The sequence below is a fragment of the Carcharodon carcharias genome, chromosome 26 (genome assembly GCF_017639515.1).
Source record: "Carcharodon carcharias isolate sCarCar2 chromosome 26, sCarCar2.pri, whole genome shotgun sequence".
NCBI lineage: Eukaryota > Metazoa > Chordata > Chondrichthyes > Lamniformes > Lamnidae > Carcharodon > Carcharodon carcharias.
The window spans coordinates 28,888,967-28,915,907 of NC_054492.1; the positions used below are offsets into that span (position 1 = coordinate 28,888,967).

General features: G+C 45.1%; 1 protein-coding gene across 3 annotated transcripts in view; it reads left to right on the plus strand.

Annotated features, from left to right (window-relative positions):
* Positions 1-26,941, plus strand: part of coro2ba (coronin, actin binding protein, 2Ba) — a 203,320-nt gene that overhangs the window by 167,114 nt on the left and 9,265 nt on the right. For all 3 annotated transcript variants that reach the window (XM_041175107.1, XM_041175109.1, XM_041175110.1), the window contains 6 exons: positions 5,247-5,396; positions 6,797-6,961; positions 19,859-19,975; positions 21,150-21,254; positions 23,482-23,578; positions 25,332-25,444. In XM_041175107.1, the coding sequence (XP_041031041.1) occupies positions 5,247-5,396; positions 6,797-6,961; positions 19,859-19,975; positions 21,150-21,254; positions 23,482-23,578; positions 25,332-25,444 (747 nt within the window). The remainder of the gene's footprint in view (positions 1-5,246; positions 5,397-6,796; positions 6,962-19,858; positions 19,976-21,149; positions 21,255-23,481; positions 23,579-25,331; positions 25,445-26,941) is intronic.

Genomic DNA, 26,941 nt, shown 5'->3' on the forward strand with positions numbered 1-26,941 from the left:
CAGTCGTGGTGGGCAAGATCAGGTGCTGCATGGGAGTGCGATCAGTGGGTGGGTGGAGATGCAGGTCGGCTCAGATGGACAACTGAAAGCAAACCCCAGCCGGCAGCACTGAAACTGCTCGGGACATTGAGATGAGCATGATGGATGAAGGATTCGTGTGTGTGGGAGGTGCTTGCACTGGGCTCCCAAAGTCCCTGCCACACACACATGGCTCCCTCCAGTATCACTCATTGGCCAGCTCTCCCTCAGCGGTGACAGGCCGAGGTTGAGGGGGTCACAGGCAAAGTGGAATCGGAGGGAGAGGTCAGCCTCTGAGATTCCTGAGTGGATGCCTCGGGGCATTCAGCTGCCACTCCTCCTCCCCTCGGGCACCTTGGACCCCGGCCTGACTCCTTGAGGGGAAGGAGCATCTAGAGGGACATCAAGGTTTCCCTCTCATGTTGCCACTGCAGGAACTCACCCATGGCTCCCATGATGGAGGGCAGGTCTGGGCACATCTCCGCCTTCTGCTCGACCAGGGTCTCCATGGCATCTGCCACCCTACCTATGGAGACCTCCATGCACGCACATGTGGGCACCGCTTCATCAGAGAGCAGGTGGATGCATTTCTCTGACACATGTGCCACTCTGCTGAAGGCTTCTAACAGCTCTGCCTGATGTTCCCAGGCCTTCCACTGACTCTCCAGGATGAGTTGGAAGGCCAAATCCAGAGGCTTGTCATCTGATCGGGCCTCACAGATGCCTGATCCCCACCAGTTCTCTGAGTCCCGGAGAGCTCACACAAACCTGCCTCCTGCTGCTTTGGACATGTGTCCGTGTGGTGACCATCAGATTGTGAACCGGAGCCTGCCCTAGATCTAGGTCCCACTGAGGTGTGTGTCTCTGCGCTGGTGGAGGGTGTGGGTAAGCGCTGTGACGGGTCTTCCAGGCTGCTTATTTCCAGCTCTTCAATGGAGGAGGTGTCCTCTTGGCTGGAGGTGAGGACCTGGATGGAGCTGAGGGATTGGCTGGCTGAGGGTGTTGGTCACTTGGCAGAGCTCCCTGTGAACCAGAGTAGAGATAATTAGTGCATGGCAGCAGAGTCAAAAGCAGGAGAGAGAGCACTCAGCTGCGTCGAGGGAGGGATGATGTGGTGCAGGATCCTCACGTGGGTGTTCACCGCTGACCTCATCATCACCACAGGCATGGTCCATGTCCTCACCAGTCAGTGCAATGGCACACTCTCCAAGTGAGTGAGGGGCCTAATGTAGGCCACTACACCCCCGATCTCAGACCTCTTCTTGCTGCTGTGAGCCGGCTTCTCCTGCTGGAAAACAGATGGAGAGAGTGTGAGCAGGACACATGGCACTGGGTGCAATGCTTGTTTGGTGAGCGGAGCCATGGATGGGATGAGGACACAAGCTCGAGAGGATATGAGCCTGATGGAGATGTGAGGGTGTGTGTGAGAGTTAGTGGTGTTGTCCCTTGAGGTGTGAGATCCCTGTGGATGTGTGATGGGTTTGTGAGTGTGAGAGTTGAGAGGGATGAGAAGAGTGAGTTACCCTGGCGGAAGGGGTGAGACCATTCATCCTGTAGTGGCACTGGGTGGCTGTCCTCTTTTGTAGACATTGGCACTGACCAGCACTGCCACTGCCTCCCAAGCCCGAGAATAGCGAGATTGCTGCCCATCCTGCAGCCAGAGCGGGGGCTAGAGGACATCACGGCGAGACTCCGCTGTGTCCAAAAGGCGCTCGAGGGATGCATCATTGAACCTGGGGGCTGCAGTCATTTTGCCTTTTGGGGCCATGGGCAGAATTTTTCACCCGTTTTGCGGGCGCGCGCCTGACCTGCTTGAGCGTGAAAAAGCGCGTGACAACATTGGGCCAGCGTCCCGATGTCATCGTGCACTCGCGCGATATTTCGGGCGCAGGTGAGAGTCGGCAGTGCGCCTGGCCACAACTAAGAGGCCCATTAAGGCCATTAACATTGTAATTAACAGAGCGTTTTTGTTGCCCGTCCAATGTTACGTTTGGCGAGCGGGCAAATCGGCCAGGCAGCCTTTACCTTTTCTGAGGAAACGTCATCTAAGAGATGGATGAGGTTTCCAATATTAATTTTAAAAAACATAAACACGTTTGGACAGAATTTTCATCATCCGTATGTTCAGGTGACTGATTCTGATGCCAGGACATTGTTTAAAATCTTTATTTATTGTTTTTGAGTTCTTCAGCTCCCTGTGACAGCTCTCCGCCTTCAGGGAGCTTTCGTTCCGCACTCCCCCCCCCCACACTGACCTCAGCGCTTGCCCAGCACTGAGCTTATCAATGTGGGTTTCACACCGTCCGGCCGTTAACTGACCAGCCAGCGTGAAATTGCGGTTGGCGGTCTGTTTCCCGGCCACTCTCGGGAACGCCGACTGCGGGCGTCCGCTGAACTAAAAATCCTGCCCCATTGTCTTCTTTGTAGCAGTCGTGGGCTGGAGGCACGAGGCACTGAGAGGTGTGCGCGCGGCTCGACTTTAAATATGGCGCCCAGTGTGATGAGGTGATGGCGTGGCGGGCGAATGAGAGCCCGCCCGCCATGGAAACGGCATGTTTCCCAGTGATGTCGTTTTAACCGCCCGCTACCACACCTAGCGCAAATCTGGGACAATACCACCCCTGGTTTTAGGGAGAGGAGAGTTCATCGCCATCACCTTGTTTTCCCAAGGTAGTCAGTCGGATGCCCCTTTTGCTCGATGTCAAGGCTCAGAATGGCTCACTATTCTCTCTAACACCGCCAGTGAATGCATTCAAATGTTACTGAGAGGAACCACATATACGAACAGGGAAACATAAGTTGGCGAAATTATCGGCCCAGCAGCCACTTTCTCGAAAATCACATTGACGTTTCACTAATATAATGTGTTCTGTGCAGCATATCTCTCAGGTGAGACGTCAGTCTGCGGTCATGCCATATTACCAGCCTTCTAACACTGTGGTTAGGCTGTTTCAGTCCCCTCTTTATTTTTCTGCTGTCCTGCTACGTTGATTTATTTGCATCCTGCCCCTACAAACAGAAGCAGAGCATATTCCAAGTTACTTTGCAGGGACCTATTTATAAAGCATGTGACTTGGAAGCAGTTTACCCTCTGTTTAAGGTCTGGCATCAGTCAGTCAGAGTGAGGAGGTGACCTCCTAACAGGGTCATTCCCCGTGACAAGTCAGTTTTTTTCATGGAACCTGTTCTGAATAGGAATCAGCTGGAGTTTACAACAACAGCAGAAAGAGCAGCATTGCCAACACTTGCATTTTGTTTACTGTTTACTGCTTTTACGTTTGATTCAGAGACGGAAACATTCTCCGTCTCTCTTCTGTTCCAATAAACTTCACCTATCCCAACAACAACAACTTGCATTTATATAGCACCTTTAACATAGTGGATCGTCCCAAGATGCTTCATAAGGGCAAAGATCAAACAAGGAGATGTTAGGACAGGTGATCAAAACTTTAAGGCCATAGAATTATTACAGCACAGAAGGAGGCCATTTGAACCATTCAGTCCATGCTGGCTCTCTACAGAGCAATCCAGTCAGTTCTACCCCCCTGCTGTATCCTTATAGCCCTGCAGGTTACAAGTGGTCACCCAATTTCCTTTTGAAATCATTGAATGCCCCCACTTCCACTACCCTCACAGGTAGTGAGCTCCAGGTCATTGTCACTCGCTGTGTGAAAACGTTCTTCCTCACATCCCCCCCCGGCTCCTCTTGCCCAAAATCTTACATCTGTGCCCCTTACCCCTTGTACTATCAGCTAATGGCAACAGGTTTTAAGGAGGAGAGGTAGGTAGAGGAATGGGAAGGTTAAGGTTAGGGAAACCCGGAGCTTGGAACCTTGGCAGCTGAAGGCTCAGCCACCAACGGTGAAGCAAGGTGCACAAGAGGCAAAAACTGGAGGAGTGCAGAGGTCTCAGGGGGTTGAAAAATGGGGGTGGGCAAGAGGGCACAAGATAGAGGACAAGTTTTAGGTCAGGTGCCAAGAAACGTTTCTTTACGGAAGAGATGGTCAACAGCTGGGACGGTTCTTGCAAGGAAAGGGGGGGGGGGTTGTTCAGGCCAGAATATTGGACTCATTAGAAGTAAAACAGCCAGCTGCTGTAACAGGAAGATGGCTTTCAGGAGGGATGAGCTACAATCGGGCGGAAGGCCCATCTCCATTTGTGGTGTGTGGAATCCAATGGGTCACAACTGATTAACAACATTATAAGATTATATTGTCCCTGAATTATTACCGAAGTCCCTTCAGGAGTCCCCCAGTATGGAAGCTTTGTCTTGGGTTACTCTCATTTGGGGACAGTACAAATTCTGCTTGGTCTCTCGGATGGACTCAGTTTGATTAGTTTTTCTCTTTCAGGACTTAGGAAAGCCAGAGTTTTGTTCCTGGTGACTCACTGAGTGGTCTCATAGGAACATGGGACTTAGGAGCAGGAGTAGGTCATTTGGCCATGCGAGCCTGCTCTGCCATTCAATAGGATCATGGCTGATCTGGTTGTGGTCTCAACTCCGCATTCCTGTCTGTCCCCCACAGTAACTGATCCCTTGTCTGTCAAAAATCTAACCGGCCTTGAATAAATTCAATGGGCCAGCCTCTACTGCTCTCTGAGGAAGAGAATTCTGCATACTAACAACACCCTGAGAGAAAACATTTCTCCTCATAGTACCATAGAAACGTTACGGAGCAGAAAGAGGCCATTCAGCCCATCATGTCTGTGCCGGCCATAAAAAGGGGAAAAAAAGCTAGCTGCTCAATTTTCATCCCACTTTCCAGCACCTGGTCCATAGCCTTGCAGGTTACAGCACTTCAGATATAGATCCAGGCATCTTTTAAATGAGTTGAGCGTTTCAGCCTCAATCACCAACTTAGGCAGTGAATTCCAGATGCCCACCATCCTCTGGGTGACAAAGTTTTTCCTCATGTCCCCTCTAATCCTTCTGCCAATCACCTTAAACCTATGCTCCCTGGTAATAGGCCCCTCAGCTAGGGGGCACAAATCTTTTCTGTCCACCCTAGCTAGGCTCCTCCTAATTTTGTACACCTCAATCAGGTCACCCCTTAGCCTCCTCTGTTCGAAGCGAAACAAACCCCAGCCTATCCAATCTCTCCTCATCGCTGCAATTTTCAAGCCCTGGTAACATTCTCATCTCAGTCTTAAAAGGGAGAATTCATTATATTTTATTAAAATCTTATAACCACTGTGTCTCAAATGATTTATTTTGTTTTTCTTCCCAGGTGAGATTATGGGAGATTCCGGAAGGTGGTCTGAAGCGGAATATGACAGAATCCATTCTAGAACTGTATGGACACAGTCGACGAGTGGGCCTTATTGAGTGGCACCCCACAACCAATAATATCTTATTTAGTGCAGGTTATGATTATAAGGTAAAAGATTCCACAAGTTTCCTCTCCATCTTCTGCTTCACTTCGTTCTGGGACACATCTGAGTAAAGATTGTACGGGGGAATGCTGCACTGTAGTGAGAGCCGTCTTTCAGATGAGATTTAAACTGAAGCCATGTTTGCCCTCTGGTTGGTGGAGGGCGGGGGGGGTGGATAAAAGATTCCATGGCATAATTTAAAGAAGAGCAAAGAAATTCTTCTGAGTGCCCTCGGCAATATTTATCCGTCGACAAATATCACAAAACCCTGATTATGTTTCAATTTATTTCATTACTGTTTGTGGGATCTTGCTGTGCTCAAATTGGCTGCCAAGTTTCCTGGATTACAACAGTGACTACACTTCAAAAGTACCCCATTGGTTGTAACGTGCTTTGGCACATCTTGAGGTTGTGAAAGACGCTATGTAAATGCAAGTCTTTCTTGCTTAAAAGCTTTATCACATCTTCAAGGTCACCAAGTGCTTTTCAGCCAATGGATTATTTATGAAGCATTGTCTTTGTGTTATGTAATCAAATATGACAGCCACACCATTGGTGCAGGGCAACAGGAGTTTTGCCTTATCTGCATCTCGTGCAGTAACTGTCCATAGACACTTCAACCACTCTGCAATAATATGGGCCATCCTGGAGCATTCTGTGGCACCTCAGAGAACAACATGACTGGCTGGATGAAGAAATGCATGTACAAATGATTGATTGTTCCACAAAATTGAAACTGGTCATGGGGAAATGTAAAATGTTGCTCTCCGGGGCTGGGGAATTAGGCCTTTCAACCTGCGGCCAGAGTATGAAGCCAGCAGACTGATGGAGTGAAAATCTCCTCTGACATCTTATAGAACGTGTGTCGGGCATTTTATTTTGAGTGGCAGAATGCCCTAGTGTGGTAGCAGTTGGCAACCACACTCAGCAAAACCGCTGATTGGTGTGGTAAATGGAGTAGGCTGGTGATCTCCTGATGTTGGTCCTGAGACTTGTTGTCAAGGCAGGGCAGAGGCCACTCGCCTCGGCTTCGAACTATTGTTGACTCGGCGAGGGATTGTTTGATACAGCGTCTGAAATAGAAAACTTTCCTTTCTTTTACACTGACAGCCCTTTACTGGATGAGCCTAACCCTCATAACAACAACAAAACATTGAAAAAAGGGGAGAAACCCTCACTAATTCAAAAGGACAGCAAAACCCCGGGGAGGCCTGTGTAAAAGGATAGAGCCAATATCTAATTCTAAAATGTAATTCACATCTGATAAAGTCTATGGGGAATCTCAGCTATAAACACAGTGAGTAGGAAAGGAAGATGCCAGACATACATGCCAACTAAAGCAAGTTCAGGCACTGAAACTTAAGATGATTGTGTGTATCTCAATGCAACCGCTTCATTTTCCTAGATCTTGATCTGGAACCTCGACACCGGTGAGCCTGTGAAGATGATAGACTGTCATTCAGACGTTATCCTCTGCATGTCCTTTAACACGGACGGAAGCCTGTTTGCCACCACCTGTAAGGACAAGAAGCTGAGGGTGATTGAACCACGCTCCGGCCGAGTACTTCAGGTGAACAACTAAATGTTTCTTACAAAATCTGAGTAACTTAGAAATGGTGAGAAACCGTTAAATGTTGCTACTCAGAGGGATTTGCGGGAGGGTCCATAAAGTAACATGCAGGTGCAGCAAGCTATTGGGAAGGGAAATGATATGTTGTCCTTCATTGTAAGAGGATTGGAGTACAGAGGTAAGGAAATCTTGCTGCAAATGCTCAGCTTTTTGTCAGACAAAACCTGGAGGCCAGTCTACAGTTTTGGCCTTGGTATCTAAGAAAGGACATCCTCGTCTTCAAGGGGGTGCAACTGAGGTTGACGAGACTGGTCCCTTGGATGACAGGATTGGCCTATGAGGAGAGATCGAGTAGAAAGGGCCCTGAAGTTTAGAAGAGAAAATTCATTGAAGTACATGATTCTGGGAGGGCTCCACAGGGTAAATGTCAAAAGGCTGTTCCCCTCAGCTCTAGGGTCCAGAAATAGGAGGCATAAGAGGGCAGCCATTTCTGATGGAGATGAGAAATTTCTTCACTCAGAGGGTTGTGAATCTTTGGAATTTCTCTATCCCAGAGGGCTGTGGGTGCTCCATCATTGAGTATGCTCAAAGTTGTAATACACAGATATTTTAATCTAGGAGAATCAAAGGGATATGGAGATCGGGCGGGTAAATGGAGTTAAGGTCAAAGATCAGTCATAATCTTATTAAAAGGCAGAGCAGACTCAAGGAGCTGGGTGGTCTACTCCTGCTCCTATTTAACATGGTGTTATGCTTCGCACAGTGCAATGCTGTGTTTTCTCTTAAAAAGGATATTTTTAATAAGCAACTGCTAAAAGGGCTTCAATTGTCAATGAATTACTATCCGCACAATACGTGACAGTGACAACCTGTGACTGGGAAACTCGATTTTTTATTCATTCATGGGACGTGGGTAACACTGGCTGGGCCAACATTTATTGCCCATCCCTAATTGCCCCTTGAGAAGGTGATGGTGAGCCGCCTTCTTGAACCACCGCAGGCAATGTGGTGTAGGTACACCCACAATGCTGATAGGAAGGGAATCCCAGCGACAGTGAAAGAACGACGACATATTTCCAAGACAGGGTGGTGTGCGATTGGGAGGGGAACCTGCAGCTGGTGGTGTTACCATGCGTCCACTGCCCCTGTCCTTCTAGGTGGTTGTGGGTTTGGAAGATGTTGTTGAAAGAGGCTTGGCGAGTTGCTGCAGTGGGCATATAACTGTCAGCCATGACCTTCTGCCTCAGAGGCAAGAGTACTACCTACTGAGAGAGGAAAAGCTATATGGAGGTAGCACAATAATGACAGTAAATTGAATACACTAATTATTTGGTGCCAAGAATCATTCCAGATTCCATGGGCCTCACCACACTACTGGGAGAAAAGCCAGATAAAAATCTACTCTAAAGACAACATTGCCAGAAAATGGCAAAAAAAAAAACAGATATTCACTTGTTAAGATATTCTCTGTTGCCAAGGAGATATCCCTAGCAACACCTGCTGGACTGTCGGGTCTTGTTTTCTCAACAGACTTTTCTGTGTGGAGTTTTTCTAGGGTTGCTGTTTCATTCATAAAGCTAGTTGATACAGATTGCTTCAGAATCTGTAGAGGTCATTCTTCATCATCACTTTTGTGTTGATGAAATAAGAAACATTTTGTTGAAGCTTTTTGTCTTGCCTCATCAGGACAATTAGCAAGAATACAATATAAGGGAAAACAAAAAAAATTATACTGTATGAGAAGGAATTGCTGATTGGTTGGCAAGTGCACCCTGGTAGAGGTGTTGCCATGGATAATGCACCAGTTGATGGTGAATGACAGTTAACTGCCAAATATTGTTTAAAATTTAAGCCAGGCAGCTTGACTCTGATTGGTCAAGGCATTGCCCTGAGGAATGAACCAGGGAATGGCTGGCACTTGTTTTGTTTAGCTGAAACAGGCGCGATGTATGAACATGTTCTTTCCGTCTGCAAAGAACAGGGCCCTGTGTATTAATATATGTAGCTTCCAGTACACGCAAATGTGCCACATTGCAAGCGCAACTGACAATCTTAAACTGGTTGTCAGCATAATTCTTAGCATACTAAGGGAGATCCATCAATTTTATTCGAACTACAAATAAGTATTTTAAAAAAAAATTTCACCTGGAATGTGCTGCCTGAAAGGGTGGCGGAAGCAGATTCAATATTAACTTGCAAAAGAAAATTGGATATATACTTAAAAAGGAAAAATGTGTAGGGCTTTAGGGAAACAGTGGGGGAAGTGGGACTAACTGGGGAGCACAGGCACATTTGGCTGAATGAACCTCCTTAGAACCTGACATCTCAAAAGGAGGTCACTTTTGCTTAACTTATTGGGTGGGAATCCCACAGAAGTAGATGGAACATACGTTTTACAGTACAAATCGGAAAGCAGCACGAGTGGTCTGTCTTGGTCTTTACGCTCCACATGAGCCTCTCCTTGCTTCTATTTCAGAGCATAAATCACCGTATCCTTCTTTTCCTTTCTCCCTCATGTGTTTGCCTAGCTCCCCTTTAATGCATTTACACTATTTTGCTTCAACTACTCCCTGTGGTAACGAGTTCCACATTCTTGCCATTCTCGGGATAAAGAATTCTGAATTCCTGTTGGATTTGTGAGTGACTATTATTTATGGCCCCCAGTTTTGGGGCCAGAATCTTCCATTATGAAGTCTAAGTTTGGTGGCGGGCACAGAGGTGGGAATGATTTCCGCTGGGAGAGGTAGGACGGCTGACCACATGTGCTCTTATGCTGTCCAGTTTGTTACATAAGCATTCGCATGGAGTTTACTGATTCCCGCGGTGGGGCAGGCAGGAAGTCACCGCCCCCACCATTACCTCATGGGGTCGAAGGTCCAGGCACCACATTTAAAGGGCACCCTACACTATCCCTTTCCACTTTGCCCGGCCAATGCTCCACCCTTTCCCACTAACCATTCCCCCCCTTCCTTGATCATCCTTCACGCACCTTGCACTGCCACCACCCACTCTCAAGCAGAGGCTGGCATTTACAGACCCTCCCCAAAGAGGATAATGCAGCAGCAACTCACTGTTAATCATGGAAGAAGTCTATCTCGCCAGGTGCATACCACCTATGTGCAATCGTGAATATGAACGTTCTAAATTCTCGCTGGCAGGGAACGTAATTTGGATGGGGCACTTAATTCCATTGAGGTGACCTTTTAATGAGCATTGCAAAAAGACTTCCTGACATCGTTCATCGTGAATGTCGACCTAAGAACTTAATTGCTTAAGTTCATCCCACCATCAGGAATCTGATTTTTGGCTTCACGCCAAATTAACCTCCCCATCCACCAAGCTTCCGGCTGCTGGTGGGCCTGGAAGATTCCGCCCTTGGCCTCACCTGCAAGTGGAAACGTCTTCTCTATGCCTACCCTATCAAACACTTGGTGCTGTAAATAAGTATCATTACATGCTACAATCATTAAGAAAAGGTCTTGGTGGCAGTCTCCTGCATTGTAACTTGATGATGTGCGTCCGTGGTGGTTAACTCTGTGCTAAGCATCGCCTGATGTGGTTCAAGAACACCATTCCGGCATGGCAGACACTTCATTTGCTGCAGAGGAAGACAGATGGGTTGAGAAGGTTGGGAGACAGTGGCTGCTGGCTGTGACATCTGGAGGCGAATTGTTTGACAAGGCATTGGAAGAGGGGAGTTGAAATGAGAAACTCAGCTCAATGAGAAGAGAGCCCAGAGAAAACAGAGACCTAGTGAATCGTTCTCATTAAACAGGAATTAAAATGAATAAACACTCAGTTTTCAAGAGTGGAGGCTGAATCTTGAGCTGTTACATGGTCTCCTGTCCAGGGTTTACAATCGATCCTGTGCTCATTGATTATTCATGATATTCTTCGCACTTCCTCTTGGACAGGCCCTACTCTAATTTGAAAGGTTCAGCCTTTCTTCTCAGTTACTCCACAGAATCAAAGTGTGTAAAGAAGCAGAAAATAGTTTAAGGTTACAGAATATAACCAGGAGTTAGAATCCATCCACATCCAGGCCAGGAGTCTGCATCAAAGTAATGCATTGCTGAATGTGGGTAGTGTGTTTTTATAATGATATAAAGCACTAATCACTCATAAGGGACCGTGTAAGCATCTGGTAGGTTTATTTATTTAAACTAGGCACGAGAACATATATACATGAATAGAAATCTTGAAGATATCAGCAGCGGGGCTGTGTCTGCTGTGCTCTGCTCACAGGTCAAAGTGAAGATAAAACTGGATCACATGACACACTTCCCTTCCAGTGATGTCCTGCTGCAATCCCTTAAAGGCATGTTACAAAATCCTGCTTTCCTTTTAAAGATACTTCCCCCCCCCCCCCACCACTTCTTGGTCCTAGGCCGAACCATCTTCAATTGCTTCATCAATGATCTTCCTTCTATCACAAGGTCAGAAGTGGGGATGTTCACTGATGATTGCACAATGTTCAGCACCATTCACAACTCCTCAGATACTGAAGCAGTTCATGTCCAAATGTAGCAAGACCTGGACAATATCCAGATTTGGGCTGACAAGTGGCAAATAACATTCATGCCACACAAGTGCCAAGCAATGACCATCTCCAACAAGAGAGAATCTAATTATCTATAGGGAAACTTTTAAAACTGCAAGAGAATGTGCCCAACGTGCACAATAAAAATGTGAGTACAGAATTTCCAAGTTTACAGTTGGGACAATAAGTTCACATCCAGGATCCCATAGGAGATACATTGTTACAGCCGAGGTGACAATGATCTGCTTGGAACCAAGGCCCTGTGAAATCATTACACACAAAGGCACAATGGTGAGACATAACCGAGGATTAATTAGATCCATTCCAGCTCCTGAACTACTGTGCAGTCCTGAATGAAATCGGGAACAATATCCCACAGATCACTGTGAGCAATTAAAGAAATCTCCAGACAAGGTTACCTTCACAAGACCTGGGTGTAGCAGTAGATTTCCTCCATGCTTTAGAGACTCATAGATTCATCAGTTCTGTACACTCTTGTAATAGTAACTAAGCATGAACATGCATTGTAAATAGCTTTTTCTAAATTATTTCATGGGATGTGGGCATCGCTGGCTAGACCAGCATTTATTGCCCATCCCTAATTGCCCTTGAGAAGGTGGTTGTGAGCTGCCTTCTTGAACCGCTGCAGTCCATGTGGTGTAGGTACACCCACAGTGCGTTTAGGGAGGGAGCTCCAGGATTTTGACCCAGCAACAGTGAAGGAACGACGATATATTTCCAAGTCAGGATGCTGAGTGACTTAGGAGGGGAACTTCCAGGTGGTGGTGTTCCCATGTGTCTGCTGCCCTTGTCCTTCTAGATGGTAGCAGTCATGGGTTTGGCGTCTTCGCATCTTCTTGCCCAATCTATGCCTATGTGTCAGTGATGATGAAGGTGTTGAAGAAAACAGGTTACAAAGATTCCAATATGGTGACCTGCCTGACTTTAAAATGACTCCCTGGGAGATGCCTAACTCATCCCAATAAAGCCAAAATGGTTTCTTGTGTTCATGGACATGCTGAATTGAATTAGACTATCCATCAATAATGGTTTTCCACAGTCTCTGCAGTGTAGAATCTTTCACCGTTTCTTGTCGCTGCTGGTATTTGCACTGCACAAAATGTGCCAGATCAATTGACAGATTTGCATTCCCATGCAAGTGTCATGTTGCAGCTCCCTTGAAACTGCCAATTTTTGAAAAAATATTCTGGATATTTCGATGTTAGGTCATGAACTGAGGTGACAGGAGTAGTTTCCGAGCTTGATCTGCCGTGTGAGGTCTGACTGATTCCATGGATTGTCACTAGTGTGAGGTCACGGCATGTCGGTAGACCTGCGATTTCTGGGCCTTTAGCCTCCACGCTGTAGAGCATCTGTGGTTGTACTTGCTCTCCAGGACTATGGATCCTGCACATGGAATTAGCGAACTGTTGTACAATGAAAGTTGTGCAGTAGTGCGTTTTGCCAAGGCCTTCCATGTTTGTGGATACATGTCTTTCAGAATTCGCAGGGGTAATATGATGGCACTTGCTGCTGTGTCAACCTTGGACAATAACGAACAGTTGCCAACTTTCTTAGGACAGGTAATTTGAATCTCAGCAAACATTTTGGATGGTGTAACGGTGCTTATGTTTTCCACGAGATAGATGGTGTGAAACGTGTTCACCGTTCATTGTCTTGTCGTGCACATCATCCACATTTTCTGTCAACACAATCTGTTACTTGTTGCACCTCATGCACTGAGCAGACTCTTATTAAGCAAATCCTTTTCTCCCTTCCTGAAAGCAGGGCTGCCAACTCCGGTTGGACATATTCCTAGAGGTTTCATCACATGATCTCCTATCTCTAACTGCCCCACCCAATCAAAGAGCCATTTTTCACAACTCCAAACCTTTTTCTTCAGGACTGGTCCATGATTATACTTGACAAAGTACTGCAGAGGTTCGCCCTTGTCTTCTGCAGTCTGGCTAATCAAGAAACTGTCCTGCTCTTACCGCCTGCCATCAGGCCTATTGGAAAGATGTACAGGCTGATGATCAATCTGTTTGGCCGCATTATGAATGCTCCTTCCGTGGCCATCAAGTCCTGAAGTGATGTGAACCTGGAGTTTCTGGCCCAGAGGTAGAGACACCAGCACTGCAGCACAAGACCTCCCACAGCTCCAATACTTTCATAAAAATGAAAATGGAAAACACCCCATTTTTCTTCATACCCCTGCCTGTAGCTCGTCTCATGGGCTTCGCTGGCAGCATCTCCAGGAGATTAATCTTTAATTTCTGGAACCTCCAGGGCAATCCGAGTGGATTGGCAACCATAGCTTAGGCCCGTGATTTTAACATCTTGATGGAGGACAGAGACCCTAAATATCCCTAATCGAAAAGCAGAATACTGCAAATGCTGGAGATCTGAAGTAAAAACAGAAGATGCTGGAAACACTCAGCAGGTTATGGCAGCATCCATAGAGAGAAACAGTCAGCTTTTCAGGCCTCCTAGCAACCGTTCTGTGTGCCTGACTCAGGCTATTTTGACCATTGAACCACAGAGTATTAAAGAAAGGAAGTTATCCTGGACTTTTATAATACACTGGTTAGGCCCCAGCTGGAGTGCCACAGTTTAGGTAGGATGTCAAGGTGTATTGTTCTTTGTTCATTCAGGGGATGTAGACGGCCTGAATTTGTCCTTTTGAGAGCAGTTCAGAGTCAACCACGTTGCTGTGGGTTTGGAGTCACATAGGGACAGGTTTCCTTCCCTAAATGACACCAGTGAACCAGATGCGTTTTTATGACAATCAATATTAGTTCCGTGGTCACCATTACTGAAGCTAGCTTTCAAAGCCAGAGGTTTTTTTTAAATTAATTGAATTTAAATTACACCAGCTGCCATGATCAGATTTGAACCCCTAGCCACAGAGCATTAAAGCCTGGGCCCCTGGATTGCTAGTCCAGTGGCATTCCTGCCATGCCACCACCCCCTCACGATGGATGGGTGTTTGGGGTGGGGGGGGGGGGGGGGGGGGGGGGGGGGGGGGGGGGGGGGGGGGGGGGGTATGGGGGGGTCGTGTGATGTACAGGGGAGATTCCCTACAATGATAAGAGACCTCAACTATGTGGAGACACGTGAGAAGCTGGGGTTTTGTGTCTTAGAACAAGGAAGGCTAAGGGGGCATTTATTAGAGGCACTCAAAATTATGATGGATTTTGGAAAAGCCATAAAAATAAATTTTTTCCAGTGGCAGGAGGGTTGGTAAGCAGTGGAAACAGATTTAAGATCATTGGCAAAATTAGCAAGGAAGGAGATGAAGAGAATTTTTTTAAGTATATGCAGTGAGATGTTATGTTGAGGAATGTACTGCCTGAAAGGTGCAGGAGGGACGTAGTAACTTTCAAAAGGGAATTGATTATACAGTTGAAGAGAAAAAAGGGCACTGGAGAAAGAGGAGAGTGGAAATATTGGATAACCCTTTAAAAGAGCTGGCACAGGCATAATGGGCTGAATGGCCTCTTTCTGCACAATACAGATCTATGATCAATGACACAGTCAAGCCCAGTCCTGTTCTCATGCACTTTCCAGTTTTACAGCAATCAGGGATTATTAACCTAGTTCAATTGTCACTTCTTACCGCAGGGTCTCGTAGGTTGTAAATATTTAATATCACAACTGCTGTCATGGCAGAAATCAGGTAATTCAGAGCAGAACATTAATTGAAGCTGGAAAGCCTGTGATCCCTTCTGCAAGATGGTCAAGGAGATGTTCTTTCTGCCTTTTGCCTGGCTCCAGTATGAAGCTGTTCCTGGTAAAGCAGCCTTGCCAATAGTCAGTCAGTGTTGTAATTTCCCTTGGCAGCTTCGTGCTTAGTGCTTAAAATTCCTTTGCTTGCAACATTTTGATAACTGTGGCATAACCAGACATACAGCTTGTCGGAGAAAGGCAGTTGCTATGTTTCTTAAGATTTCTGTCTACAACTTAGAACTAAACTTGCACAAACCTGCATTTGTATAGCACCTTTAGCATAGAAAATGTCCCAAGATGCTTCACAGGAGGATGGGAGGAAAATGAATCTGAGCCAATGAAGGAGAGGTTAGGACAGGGTTTGGCCAAAGAGATGGGATCCAAGGAGAGTCTTAAAGGAGAAGTGTGACAGTGGGAAGGTTTAGTGAAGGAATTCCAGAGTGTGGGGACCAGCAGGCAAAGGGGTGTATCAATAATTCAATTTATTTATTGTTGCTAGGGGGAAGATTAGTTGTCAGTATACCTCTGTGCATAAAACTACCCGGTGAAAGGTCACAGTGTGACTGTAGTTTCAGAATTCAAGGCCAAAACAATGAAAGCCAGCAAATCTTGGCATAGAACTCCGCACAGTCACTTACTTTCTTTTTTTTTCAATTAAGAACTTAGGACAAATGTTCCTTTTAATTTATTTTCAAGTTCAGCAAAATATTTCCTATGAAATAAAACAGCAAAATATTTAAATGTAATAGGGTGGGTTGAGTCTGTTTTACAGGGGCATTTGATTTGAGACAAATTCCAAAGAACACACATTCAAGTTACCAATTTTTGTTTTTTTTAAAAAATATAGTATTTACTGACATTTCCTGAAAACCCACAAACAAAAGACTAAAAAGAATGACTTGGTGGGGGAGGCGAGAAGAAAACACGCAGAAGCCTGGATTCAGTGAAATTGGGTATAGGTGGTTGTAGGGCTGAAGAAGATGTCAGAGGTAGAGAGTATTCTTTATCTTTATTGGGGTGCAGGCATTGTTGGCAGGGTCAGCATTTGTTGCCCATCCCTAATTGCCCTTGAACTGAGTGGTTTGCTAGGCCATTTCAGAGGGCAGCTAAGAGTCCACCACATTGCTGTGGGTCTGGAGTCACATGTAGACCAGACCAGGTAAGGATAGTAGATTTCCTTCCCTAAAGGGCATTAGTGAACCAGATGGGTTTTTAACAGCAAAGCTGATGATGGTTTTATGGTCACCATTACTAAGGTTAGCTTTCACTCCCAGAATTATTCATTGAGCCTAAATTCCATCAGCTGCCATGGTGTGATTTGAACCCATGTGCCCCAGAGAATTAGCCTGGGCCTCTGGAATACTAGCCTAGTGACAATTCCACTATGCCACCATCTCCTCTATCAAGCCCATGGAGGGTGTTGTATATTTTATACATCTCAGTGCAATGCAGAGATAACACTTGTTTCTAAGTGTGCAACAGGATTATTTACAGTCCTTCAAAGTATCTCTGTAATCACAAACTGTCTGCACTCATGCTCACAGCTCAGCTTCTAGTTGCTAGCAGCTTGTGTTTACTCAAGTTCTGGGTCATCACCCAGGCTTAACCAATTAAGCACAATGAGCATAGATCAGTTACCAGACTGGCATAATCAAACACAGAACAATTGAGCTATTGAACACTACAGAGAGGTTTAAATACAAGGATGAATACTTAATTTTTTAAGTGGTCTGGGAAACAGTTGCCAACCTTCAGGAGTCTCCAGAAATTAGAGATTATCTCCAACACATTGCAACACCCAGGAGAAAAATCATAGATTTTATTTTTTAAATGTTTTTTTTCCATTTCGCTTTAACTTCAATTTATTAATTATAAAAATATTGGAGATGGGTAAAATGGCTGTTTGATTGGGAGGAATGGATAAAGGTAGGAGGCCATGTGTTGAAAGCTCCAGGAATACATCCAACAAGTGAAGGTAATATTTTAACAGAAAAAGGATTAGTTAGCTAACAGGAAACAGAGAGTAAGGATAAATTTTTTGGGTTGGCAAGCTATAAGTAGTGGAGTCCCACAGGGATCAGTGCTAGGGCCTCAACTATTTATAATCTATATCAGTGACTTGGACGAAGGTAGCTAAATTTCCTGATGACACCAAGATAAGTAGGAAAGTAAATTGTCAAAAGGAGGTAATGAGCCCCTAAAGGGATATAGATAGGTTAAGTGAGTGAGTGGGAAAAATTTTGGCAGATGCAGTATAATGTGGGGAAAATGTGAACTAGTCCACTTTGGAAGGAAGAATAGAAAAGCAGCAAATTATTTAAATGAAGAGAAATTGTAGACAGTGGTACAAAAGGATCTGGGTGTCTGGTACAGGTATAGCAAGTGATTAGGAAGGCACATGGAATGTTGACACTTATTGCACGGGCAATGGAATATAAACCTAGGGAAGTTTTGCTACTGTTGTACCGGGCATTGGCAAAACCACATCTGGAGCACTTGTGTACAGTTTTGATCTCATTTGAAAAAGGACATCATTACGTTTGAGGCAGCTGAGAGAAGGTTCACTCGACTCATTCCTCAGGTGAAGGGCTCATCTTATGAAGAAAGGTTGAACAGGTTGGGCCTTTCCCCATTGAAGTCTATTAGAATGAGGGGTGATCTTATTGAAGCATATAAGATCATGAAGGACTTGTTGGGTAGATACTGGGAGGATGTTTCCTCTCAGTGGGGAGACTAGAACCAGGGGATACAGTTTAAGAATAACAGGTCTCCTTTTTAAGACAGAGATGAGGGGAAATTTTTTTCCCAGAGGGTCATTAGTCTGTGGAATTCTCTTCCCCAAAAAGCAGTGGAGGCTGGGTCATTGAATTTATTGAAAGTTGAGTTAGAAATATTTTTGATAGACAAGAAAGTCAAGGGTTATGGGGGGCAAACAGGAAAGTGGAGTAGAGTCCACAACCAGATCAACCATGAATGGCAGAGCAGGCTCGAAGGGCCAAATGGCATACTTCTGCTCCTAAGTCCCATGTTCCTATGTCCCTATGGGTTGGCAACCCCATCTGTAAGCCAGTGTAGGGGTAATGAGTGAGCAACACATGAGACAGGACTGGAAAGACTTTGCACAGTTTCATATGGGTTGAAGTTTATGGAGGATAAACAGCAGGATGCCTGGAATCACTGTCTGAGAATGGCATTTTAAAGTTATTGGAAAGCAACTATGATATTCACTAGAACCCGAATGAGTCAGCAAATTAGAAAAGAAATAGCAGAATCCATGGGTGAATGATCCAAATATAATACAAGCAGCAGGGAGGATAATGGGGTTGATGTCACTGACCAAGGTCATTGACAGCTTTCAGAAGGGCAGCTTGACATATTTACCCACATTCCCAGTGAGCTTGAGGAACCCTCTCCATCCCAATTGCTGATGTCTTGTGAGGTCAAACTGTGATTGCTGAGCCCACAAGTTGTTCTTGATTGGTTCGATTTTTGCAGAAAAAGCAATGCAGATATATTTCAGAGAGTTAAATATTTAAACTGCCACTTGGCATCTCTATTACATTACGCCATGAATAATGCAACCACTCAAGGAGGTTCAAATATCAGATGTATCTCAGCTGGTCATTTCTCCTTGAAGCCTTTGCATGTGTTAACATGTTGGAGAATGTAGCCTGTATCAGTGTAAAAACTTTTCAATATTACATTTAAAAAATATTCATTTAGTAGATATACTTTAGAGAAGAAAGTATAAGACAACATTATAAGCTGAAAGGCGAAGGGGATGGAAATGCAGGTTGGAGATAGACTACAACATTGAAGCTCCAAGTCAGCAGCCCTTGCACTTGTATCTATGCAAGGCTCCATGCAACTCTTACCCCTTTTTATATTTATATGTGAATTATGACTGTCTTGAGACATCAAAAACAGACAGCGGCACATAATAGTGAGAATTATTGGATCAGAATTTACTGCAAAAATCATGGTAAAGCAAATGGTGCTCACCATTATTTAAGCACAAATTGGACAGCAACTTCCTCTGAGTGTAAATGCATGGTGAAACGTAAAAATTGGAAGTAACTGTCAAGATGCACTACTCCTTGGTAAACAGTGTGAAAACGGCATCTCACTGTCTGGCCCCCTCATTTAAATGTATTGAATGGTGTAAAGTTGCTGTACTGACAGCATAGATATAGACTGAACTTGCTGTAGAATGTTAGGAATTGTCCATTTCGGTGAACGTGTCCATTTTAACATCATAAATCTTAATTACTGCCAAACTGCCTCTCTGATACGGAAAATTAATTTTTATAAGTGTGGAGTCTCATTCCTTCATCTTTTAATTGTTACTGGAGTTTCTTTGTAATATTAAATTATTTATTTTTTACTTCTCTCTGTCTCTATTTTTCTCTCTCAGTAAACTGAATCCTTCTTTCTCTCTATTTTTCTTTCTAAGCCAGATTTGACATTTAGTCCATTATTGTAACCAACACTTCCTGGTTTATACTCTGCACTGTTCAACAATACCCAATATGGGGAAGAGCTGAAAGGGTTAATAAGAATCCAAGCAAGTCCATTTTACTGCAAGACAATATAAAACATAACTGAAGTGATCTCCCCTGTCTCTGCAGGAAGCAAACTGCAAGAACCACAAAGTGAACCGGGTGGTGATCCTTGGGAATACAAAGAGGTTGCTTACCACAGGCGTGTCCAGATGGAACACCAGACAAATTGCTCTCTGGGATCAGGTCAGTGCAACAAAAATAACATTCAACAGAATCTCTCAAGCCTTCAATGTACTGGAAATCCAGGAAGTAGGGATGAAGCTTTCTGTGCAATGCGATTGTTTGAAGTGATGAATGGCATCAAGAACTGAATGTGGCTGCTCAGTGCCAAGGTCAAAGAGCAATGGGATTAGAGCCGCCAACTCTGGTTGGTCATACTCCTGGAAGTTTCATCACGTGACCGCCAGCCTCTAAGCTACTCGCTAATGTTCTTTAGGGAAGGAAATCTGCTGTCCTCACCCACTGTGGCCTATATCTGACCTCAGTCCCACATCAAGGTGATTGAGTCTTACCTGCCCTCGGGAGTGTTGATTGTATCGAAATTGCCACCAGCAGATCAAGGCAAAACCCCAGTGCCACTTTCCCAGGGAAGGGTATCAGATATCAGCCTTACCAGTGACACCCATATCCTGAGAATGAATTACTTTTTCTAAATTTAGGTTAATAAAGGGTTAAATTAAACTGACTACCAGTGAGTTATATCCAAGGGGTAAGGATTGGGCATCAAACAAAATTTGTACAGATGAGCTGTGCCCAATTCTCCAACAATTCTTAATTAACCAGCAATGGGCATGTGAGGGTGGCATGAGATGGGTCATCTCTCTTTCCCCTTTGGCCAACATTCATCCCTCAACCAGCACCACTAACCAGGCATTTTGTCACATTGCTGTTTGGGGAATCTTCCTGTTGTTAAAATTGCAGTTGTGTTTTCCGAGGGTTACTGTACTTCAGAGTGGATAATGCTTCCAGGTGTTTCTGAGAGATGTGATAAGTTTTTTCTTCATTTCATTCATTCATGGGACTGGCAAGACCAGCATTTATTTTCACACAACTGATGACTGGCTTGCTAAACAACCTCAGAGGGCAGTTAAGAGTTAATTGCTGTGGATCTGGAGTCACATATAGACCAGACCGAGGTAAGGACAACAGATTTCATGCCCCAAGGACATTAGTGAACCAGATGGATTTTTACAATGGATCCAAGGGGTTCACTTATACCAGCTTTTTAAGTCCTGATATATTTAATTAACTGAATTGAAATGCCCCAGCTGTTGTGGTGGGATTTGAACTCATGTCTCCAGGTCTTTAGTCCAGGCCTCAGGCTTTCATTTAACTCAGATTCTCTTTCTTTCTTCAGGAAGACTTATCGATGCCAATAAAGGAAGAGGAAATCGATGGACTCTCTGGGCTCCTATTCCCTTTCTATGATGTTGATACTCACATGCTTTACTTAGCTGGAAAGGTAGGTTATCAGTCATTTAACAACAAATTATGATGTGGAGGGAGGAGCTATTAATGTAATAACACCAAGCAATACCACGCAGCACATCTTTCAGCTCTACCCACGTGGCCATGTGGGGAAAGTCTCCTCTCATTCCAGATAAGATCATGAGAATTAGGAACCGGGGTAGCATTTTCCTGTTGGTGAGCAGGCGGTGAGCCGGGGGTGAGGGCAGGGGTGGGGCCCGCTTGCCAATGCGTAAAATGATGTGCGGTGAAGTCAGGTGTGTGTCCCAATGTCACCGCGCGTCGTTTAGATTGTCAGTTCTTGGCTGCACGCCCGCTGACCTGTCAAAGGCCTACGAAGGCCTGTTAAAAACTAATTAAGACAATCTAATGAGCTGACCTGTCCAACCGTAAGGTTGGAGGGGGGCAGGTGAAGAGCCCAGGCGGCCTCTGCATTTTTCATGGAAACTCATCCATGGGCCGGATGAGGTTTCATGAAGTGTTTAAAAAAAAAATCAGTAAAATTTTTTCCAAAATTTCATTAATGTGTCCCAGCCCATGTGACACGGTCACACGAGGGGACATATTTCAAAAGTTTAAAAATCCTTTATTAAAAAGTTTAACATGGAAACAAATCTCACTGAGGCACCTCTGTGGCTCAGGGAGATCTCTGCGCTCTTTCATGCGCATGCACAAAAGAGCACAGGGAACCACTCAGGGAATCCACCCCCCACCTGCACAGGGAGCGCTCAGCGCTTCCGGGCGAGCGTCACAGTGGGAGGGCCCTAATTGGCCCGCCCACATAAAATGGCGGCTTTGATCGGATTCACGTCCACCCCCCCGCGCGACGGGGAGAAATTTCTGGCCCAGGAGTAGGCCATTCGGCCCTTCTAGCCCGCTCCAGCATTCAATAAGGTCATGGCTGATCTGATCTTGGCCTCAACTCCACTTTCCTACCTGTTCCCCAGAACTCTTGACTCCGTTATAATTCGAGAATCTGTCCAACTCCGCCTTGAATATTTTCAATGACTTAGCCTCCACAGCTCTCTGAGGTGGAGAGTAAAGATCCACATCCCTCAGAGAAAAAAATACCTCATCTTTGTTTGAAATGGGTGACCGCTTATTTTGCGGCTATGCTCCTTAGTTCTAGTTCTTAGTTCTAGTTTCCATGAGTGGAAATATCCTCAATGTCTACCCTCTTAAGCCTCCTCAGAATTGTATATGTTTCAATAAGCTCACCTCTCAATCTTCTAAACTCCAGTGGGTTTTGGTCCAACTTGTTCAACCTTTCCTCATAAGGCAACCCTTTCAATTATAATTTAAAGGGGCGATTCTTAACCTTTCTCTGGTATCAGGGCTCTCATCACCAGGCAAGTATTAACCTGCTAATGTCACAACATCATTTCTAGATGGATTTTCTTTGAGCAATTAGACCCATGGGTCTCTCACAGTCAATGTCCTGCTGTAGCTCTGGCAGGTGAGCAGCGAGAGTCCCCTGGGGTCAGCTTGGGGGTTCTGTTGGTCTCTGGACAGAATAGCAGTGGGGGACTGGGATTACCCGATTGGAATTTTAAAACCTAATTGTCAAATGGAAAAATATATGGGGAAATGATTTTTCTGCTTTTATGTGGAGCCCTGAGTTTGCATACACAGGTTTAAATTGAGCAGATACGGAGAAACCATTTCCCCAGGTTGGGGAGTCAAATACAAGGGAAGGGAAACTTAAAATCAGATCTGGAGAGAAGTCAGGAAGCAATTTTTCAAACCAAGGTGTAAACCTGGAACTCTATCTACCAAAAAGCTGCAGATACGTGAAGTCAATTGAAAATGTTAAAGCTAAGATTGATCATTTTTTGTTGGGTAAGGACAAGGGATATGGAGTGAAAGGTGGGTAAGTGCAGCTGAAGCGTATGATATGATATATGATCGAATTGAATGGCGGAGCAGACATGAGGGGCTGAACGGCTTTCCCTGTTCCTATTTTGCACATTACTTATCATACGTTCAACCGTGGCTGACTTGTGCAGTGATGATGGTGTGTGATTTTCAATGTTGCCTGGACAGTAACCTGGAAGAGTGGTTCACCTGCCCGGCTATCATCCAAATGAAATGAAGATGGCAGAAATGGGACGAATGACCCAGTCTGTCAGGTTACCGACCAATCAGTGACATTGAAAATCCCGCACCCACCCCCAACAGAATGAGCGTTTTTCACTTCTATTACCTAGTTTTCTTTCTCACAGGGCGATGGGAATATTAGATATTATGAAATTAGCACCGAGAAACCATACCTCCACTATTTGATGGAATATCGCTCACCTGCTCCACAGAAAGGGATGGGTAAGATCTCACATTATTACCAGTCATTTCATAAATGATTGTGATAAACGTTAATGAAAAGCAGTGAGGCTTTCCCACATTGGTTAATGAAACCAGTGCCCATTCTATCCCCATTGCCTAATAATGCATCCCCATTGCTCAGTAAAAGGGTGAGTGGTCCAAGCTTCAGCTGAGATCCCTGGAGCAAGTGAATACACTGGAAAAAGCCAGAGTACAATTGTTCCTTAACTCAACAAAACTCTAAATATGGCCACGAGGCTGAATGTAAAGGGTGCATGAGGTGGTTGTTGCCGGCAAGCAGCCAATTGGCAGCCAAACTACCTGTGATGTACCATTAGTATCTCTTGTCATCACAGAGTGCTTTGAATAATAGCTGGTGTCTCCTTACACCAAGCACCCAGAATTATATTGTTTGCCAGGAACTTAACATTTCTCAAGGCCTGCATTAGTTTTTTAAAATTCATTTACAGGACATGGGCGTCACTGGCTAGGCCAGCATTTGTTGCCCTTGAGAAGGTGGTGGTGAGCCGCCTTCTTGAACTGCTGCAGGGTATGAAACCATACCCAATAGCATTGTGAAGCTAGCAATGATCCCCACAATTCCCTGTCCACTACATAGGACAATAACTTTCATTGGGAGGTGGTAGAGATGGTGGCATAGTGGTAATGCCACTAGACTAGTACTCCAGAGTCCCAAGCTAATGCTCTGGGGACATAAATTCAAATCCCACCACAGCAGTAGGTGGAATTTAAATTCAGTTAATTAAATCTGCAATTGAAAGCTAGCCTTAGCAATACTGACTGTGACAACTATCATTGATTGTTGCAAAACCTATCTGGTTCACCGATGTTCTTTAGGGAAGGAAATCTGCAGTCCTTACAATCTGGCATGCATGTGGCTCCAGACACACAGCAATATTAACTGCCCTCAGGAAGGCCTAGCAAGCCACTCAGTTCAAGGGCAATTAGGGATGGGCAGCAAATGCTGGCCTTGCCACATCCCATCAAAGAATAAAAATAAATTGCATTTATATAGCATTTTTAAAGTAACCAAACATTTCATTGCTTCACAGGAGCAATTATCAAACAAAGTTTGACATCATGCTAGATAAGAAGATAGTAAGACAGGTGGCCAAAAGCTTGTTCACAGAGGTAGGTTTTACTATGGACTTAGAGGAGGAGAGGTTTAGGGAGGGAACTCCAGAGTTCAGGGCCGAGGCAGACATGAAGCAGGAAAAGACACTACCAAAAGTACAAATCTGTCAATCTGTAATATTTAGGCTTACTGCTCCATTTCATAGACTGTGCACTTTTTTTTATTATTCATTCATGGGATGCGGGTGTCACTGGCTAGGCCAGCATTTATTGCCCATCCCCAATTGCCCTTGTTCAGAGGACATTTAAGAGTCAACTACATTGCTGTGAGTCTGGAGTCATATGTAGGCCAGACCAGGTAAGGACAGCATATTTCCTTCCCTAAAGGACATTAATGAACCAGATGGGTTTTTACAACAATCAACAATGATTTCCATGGTCATCATCAGACTTTTAATTCCAGATTTTTATTGCCATCTGCTGTGGTGGGATTCAAACCCAGGTCCCCAGAGCGTTACCCTAGGTCTCTGATTACTAGTCCAGCGACCATACTACTATACCATTACCTTCCCCTAGGGAGGCACTTTGTTTTTTTCATATTCATATTTAGTTTGAGAATAATGTGAGTTTGCTCACAGCTTCTTTGCACCTGTTACAGGTGTGATGCCAAAACACGGGCTGGACGTGTCCATCTGTGAGGTGTTCAGATTTTACAAGCTGGTTACACTGAAAGGAGTGATCGAACCAATCTCCATGATAGTGCCAAGAAGGGTAAGTGAAATCCATGCTGCTAATCCCTTGCTAGGAAGATCCATTGTTATGATCCGGAATGGCTTCGGTCACAAGCTGGACATCTACTGACTCACAAAGTCTCTCCTTTTATGCTCTTTTGAAAAAAAAAAAGACCCATGCAATGAAATAAGCTAATTAATAAATGGGGGTGACAGCCCCTTAAAGGGACAAAGTAACAAAAAGAAAACTTGAAAAGGAAACAGGGCTAATTAAATTAAAATATCATTCCAGGGACTGACACCTCAGCCCCCGCGGTGTCCATTGGTCACTAAAATCCTCAAGCATACCAGTGGACATCACATGCTCCCTCTCCAGGGCCATCCGGCCACAAACATAGCCACTGAAGAGGGGCAGACAGTCAGACAGGACAACCCCTTCGACCGCCCACTGTCTGGACCTATTAATGGCCACTTATGACCAGGCCCAGGAGCAGGCTTGCTATGAGGTCCTCATCCCTCCCTGCCCCCTCTCTGTACCAGGTGACCAAAGATCAGGAGCAAAGGGCTGAAGTGCAATCAAAATTTGAGAAGCAGCCCCTTCAAATAGTCAAAGGGGGGCTGCAACTGTGCAATCTCCATAAACATGGAACACCGATTCCTCAAGGCTGCAGAAAATACAGATGGCCTGGAAGTCCGTGAACCATCTCAGCTTGCAGTTGCACAGGACTGCTGGATGCAACACCCTCCACGCTAAGTCCCCAGTGGAAAAGGGAAGGACTCCCATGTAGAGAGCAATCCACCGTGACCCCCCCTCCCCCTCCACTGCCAGACAGCAGGACCGAATGCCACGTCTTGTCTGGGCAGTTGATGAGGGTTAGGAAGTGAAGGGTGAGCAGCAGAAGCCCTTGCAGAATGTAAAAGCACAGAGGGAATTTCTGCAAGATGGCTCAAATTGTGGAGCTGAGGTTCCCAAGGGAGGTTTCAGGACCTAGGACCCATGTGAAATTCCGTCCAAACAGGGATCAACTCGGTTGGGAGTCCACAGCAAGCTTGAGCCGCCTTTGGCACATTGAATGCAGTTGGGGTCGGGGGCCACATTTTTAAAGCTCTGAATGGCTTTGGCTGGGAGCTGGACATCTACCGATTTTTTTTTAATTCATTCACGGGATGTAGGCTTCGCTGGCTGGGCCAGCACTTATTGCCCATCCCTAGTTGCCCCTTGAGAAGGTGGTGGTGAGCTGCCTTCTTAAACTGCTGCAGTCCATGTGGTGTAGGTACACCCACCGCACTGTTAGGGAGGGAGTTCCAGGATTTTGACCCAGCGACAGTGAACAGCGATATATTTCCAAGTCAGTATGGTAAGTGACTTGGAGAGGAACTTCCAGTTGGTGATGCGCAAAAGTCTCTCCTCATAGACTCTTTTGAATAAAACAAATGATCAATAAATCAAACTAACGAAAAAAGGGTAGGGGAAAGCCTCTCCTTATATGCGCTCAAGGTACTTAATCAATCAATACCTTCCATCTGTATATCCTTA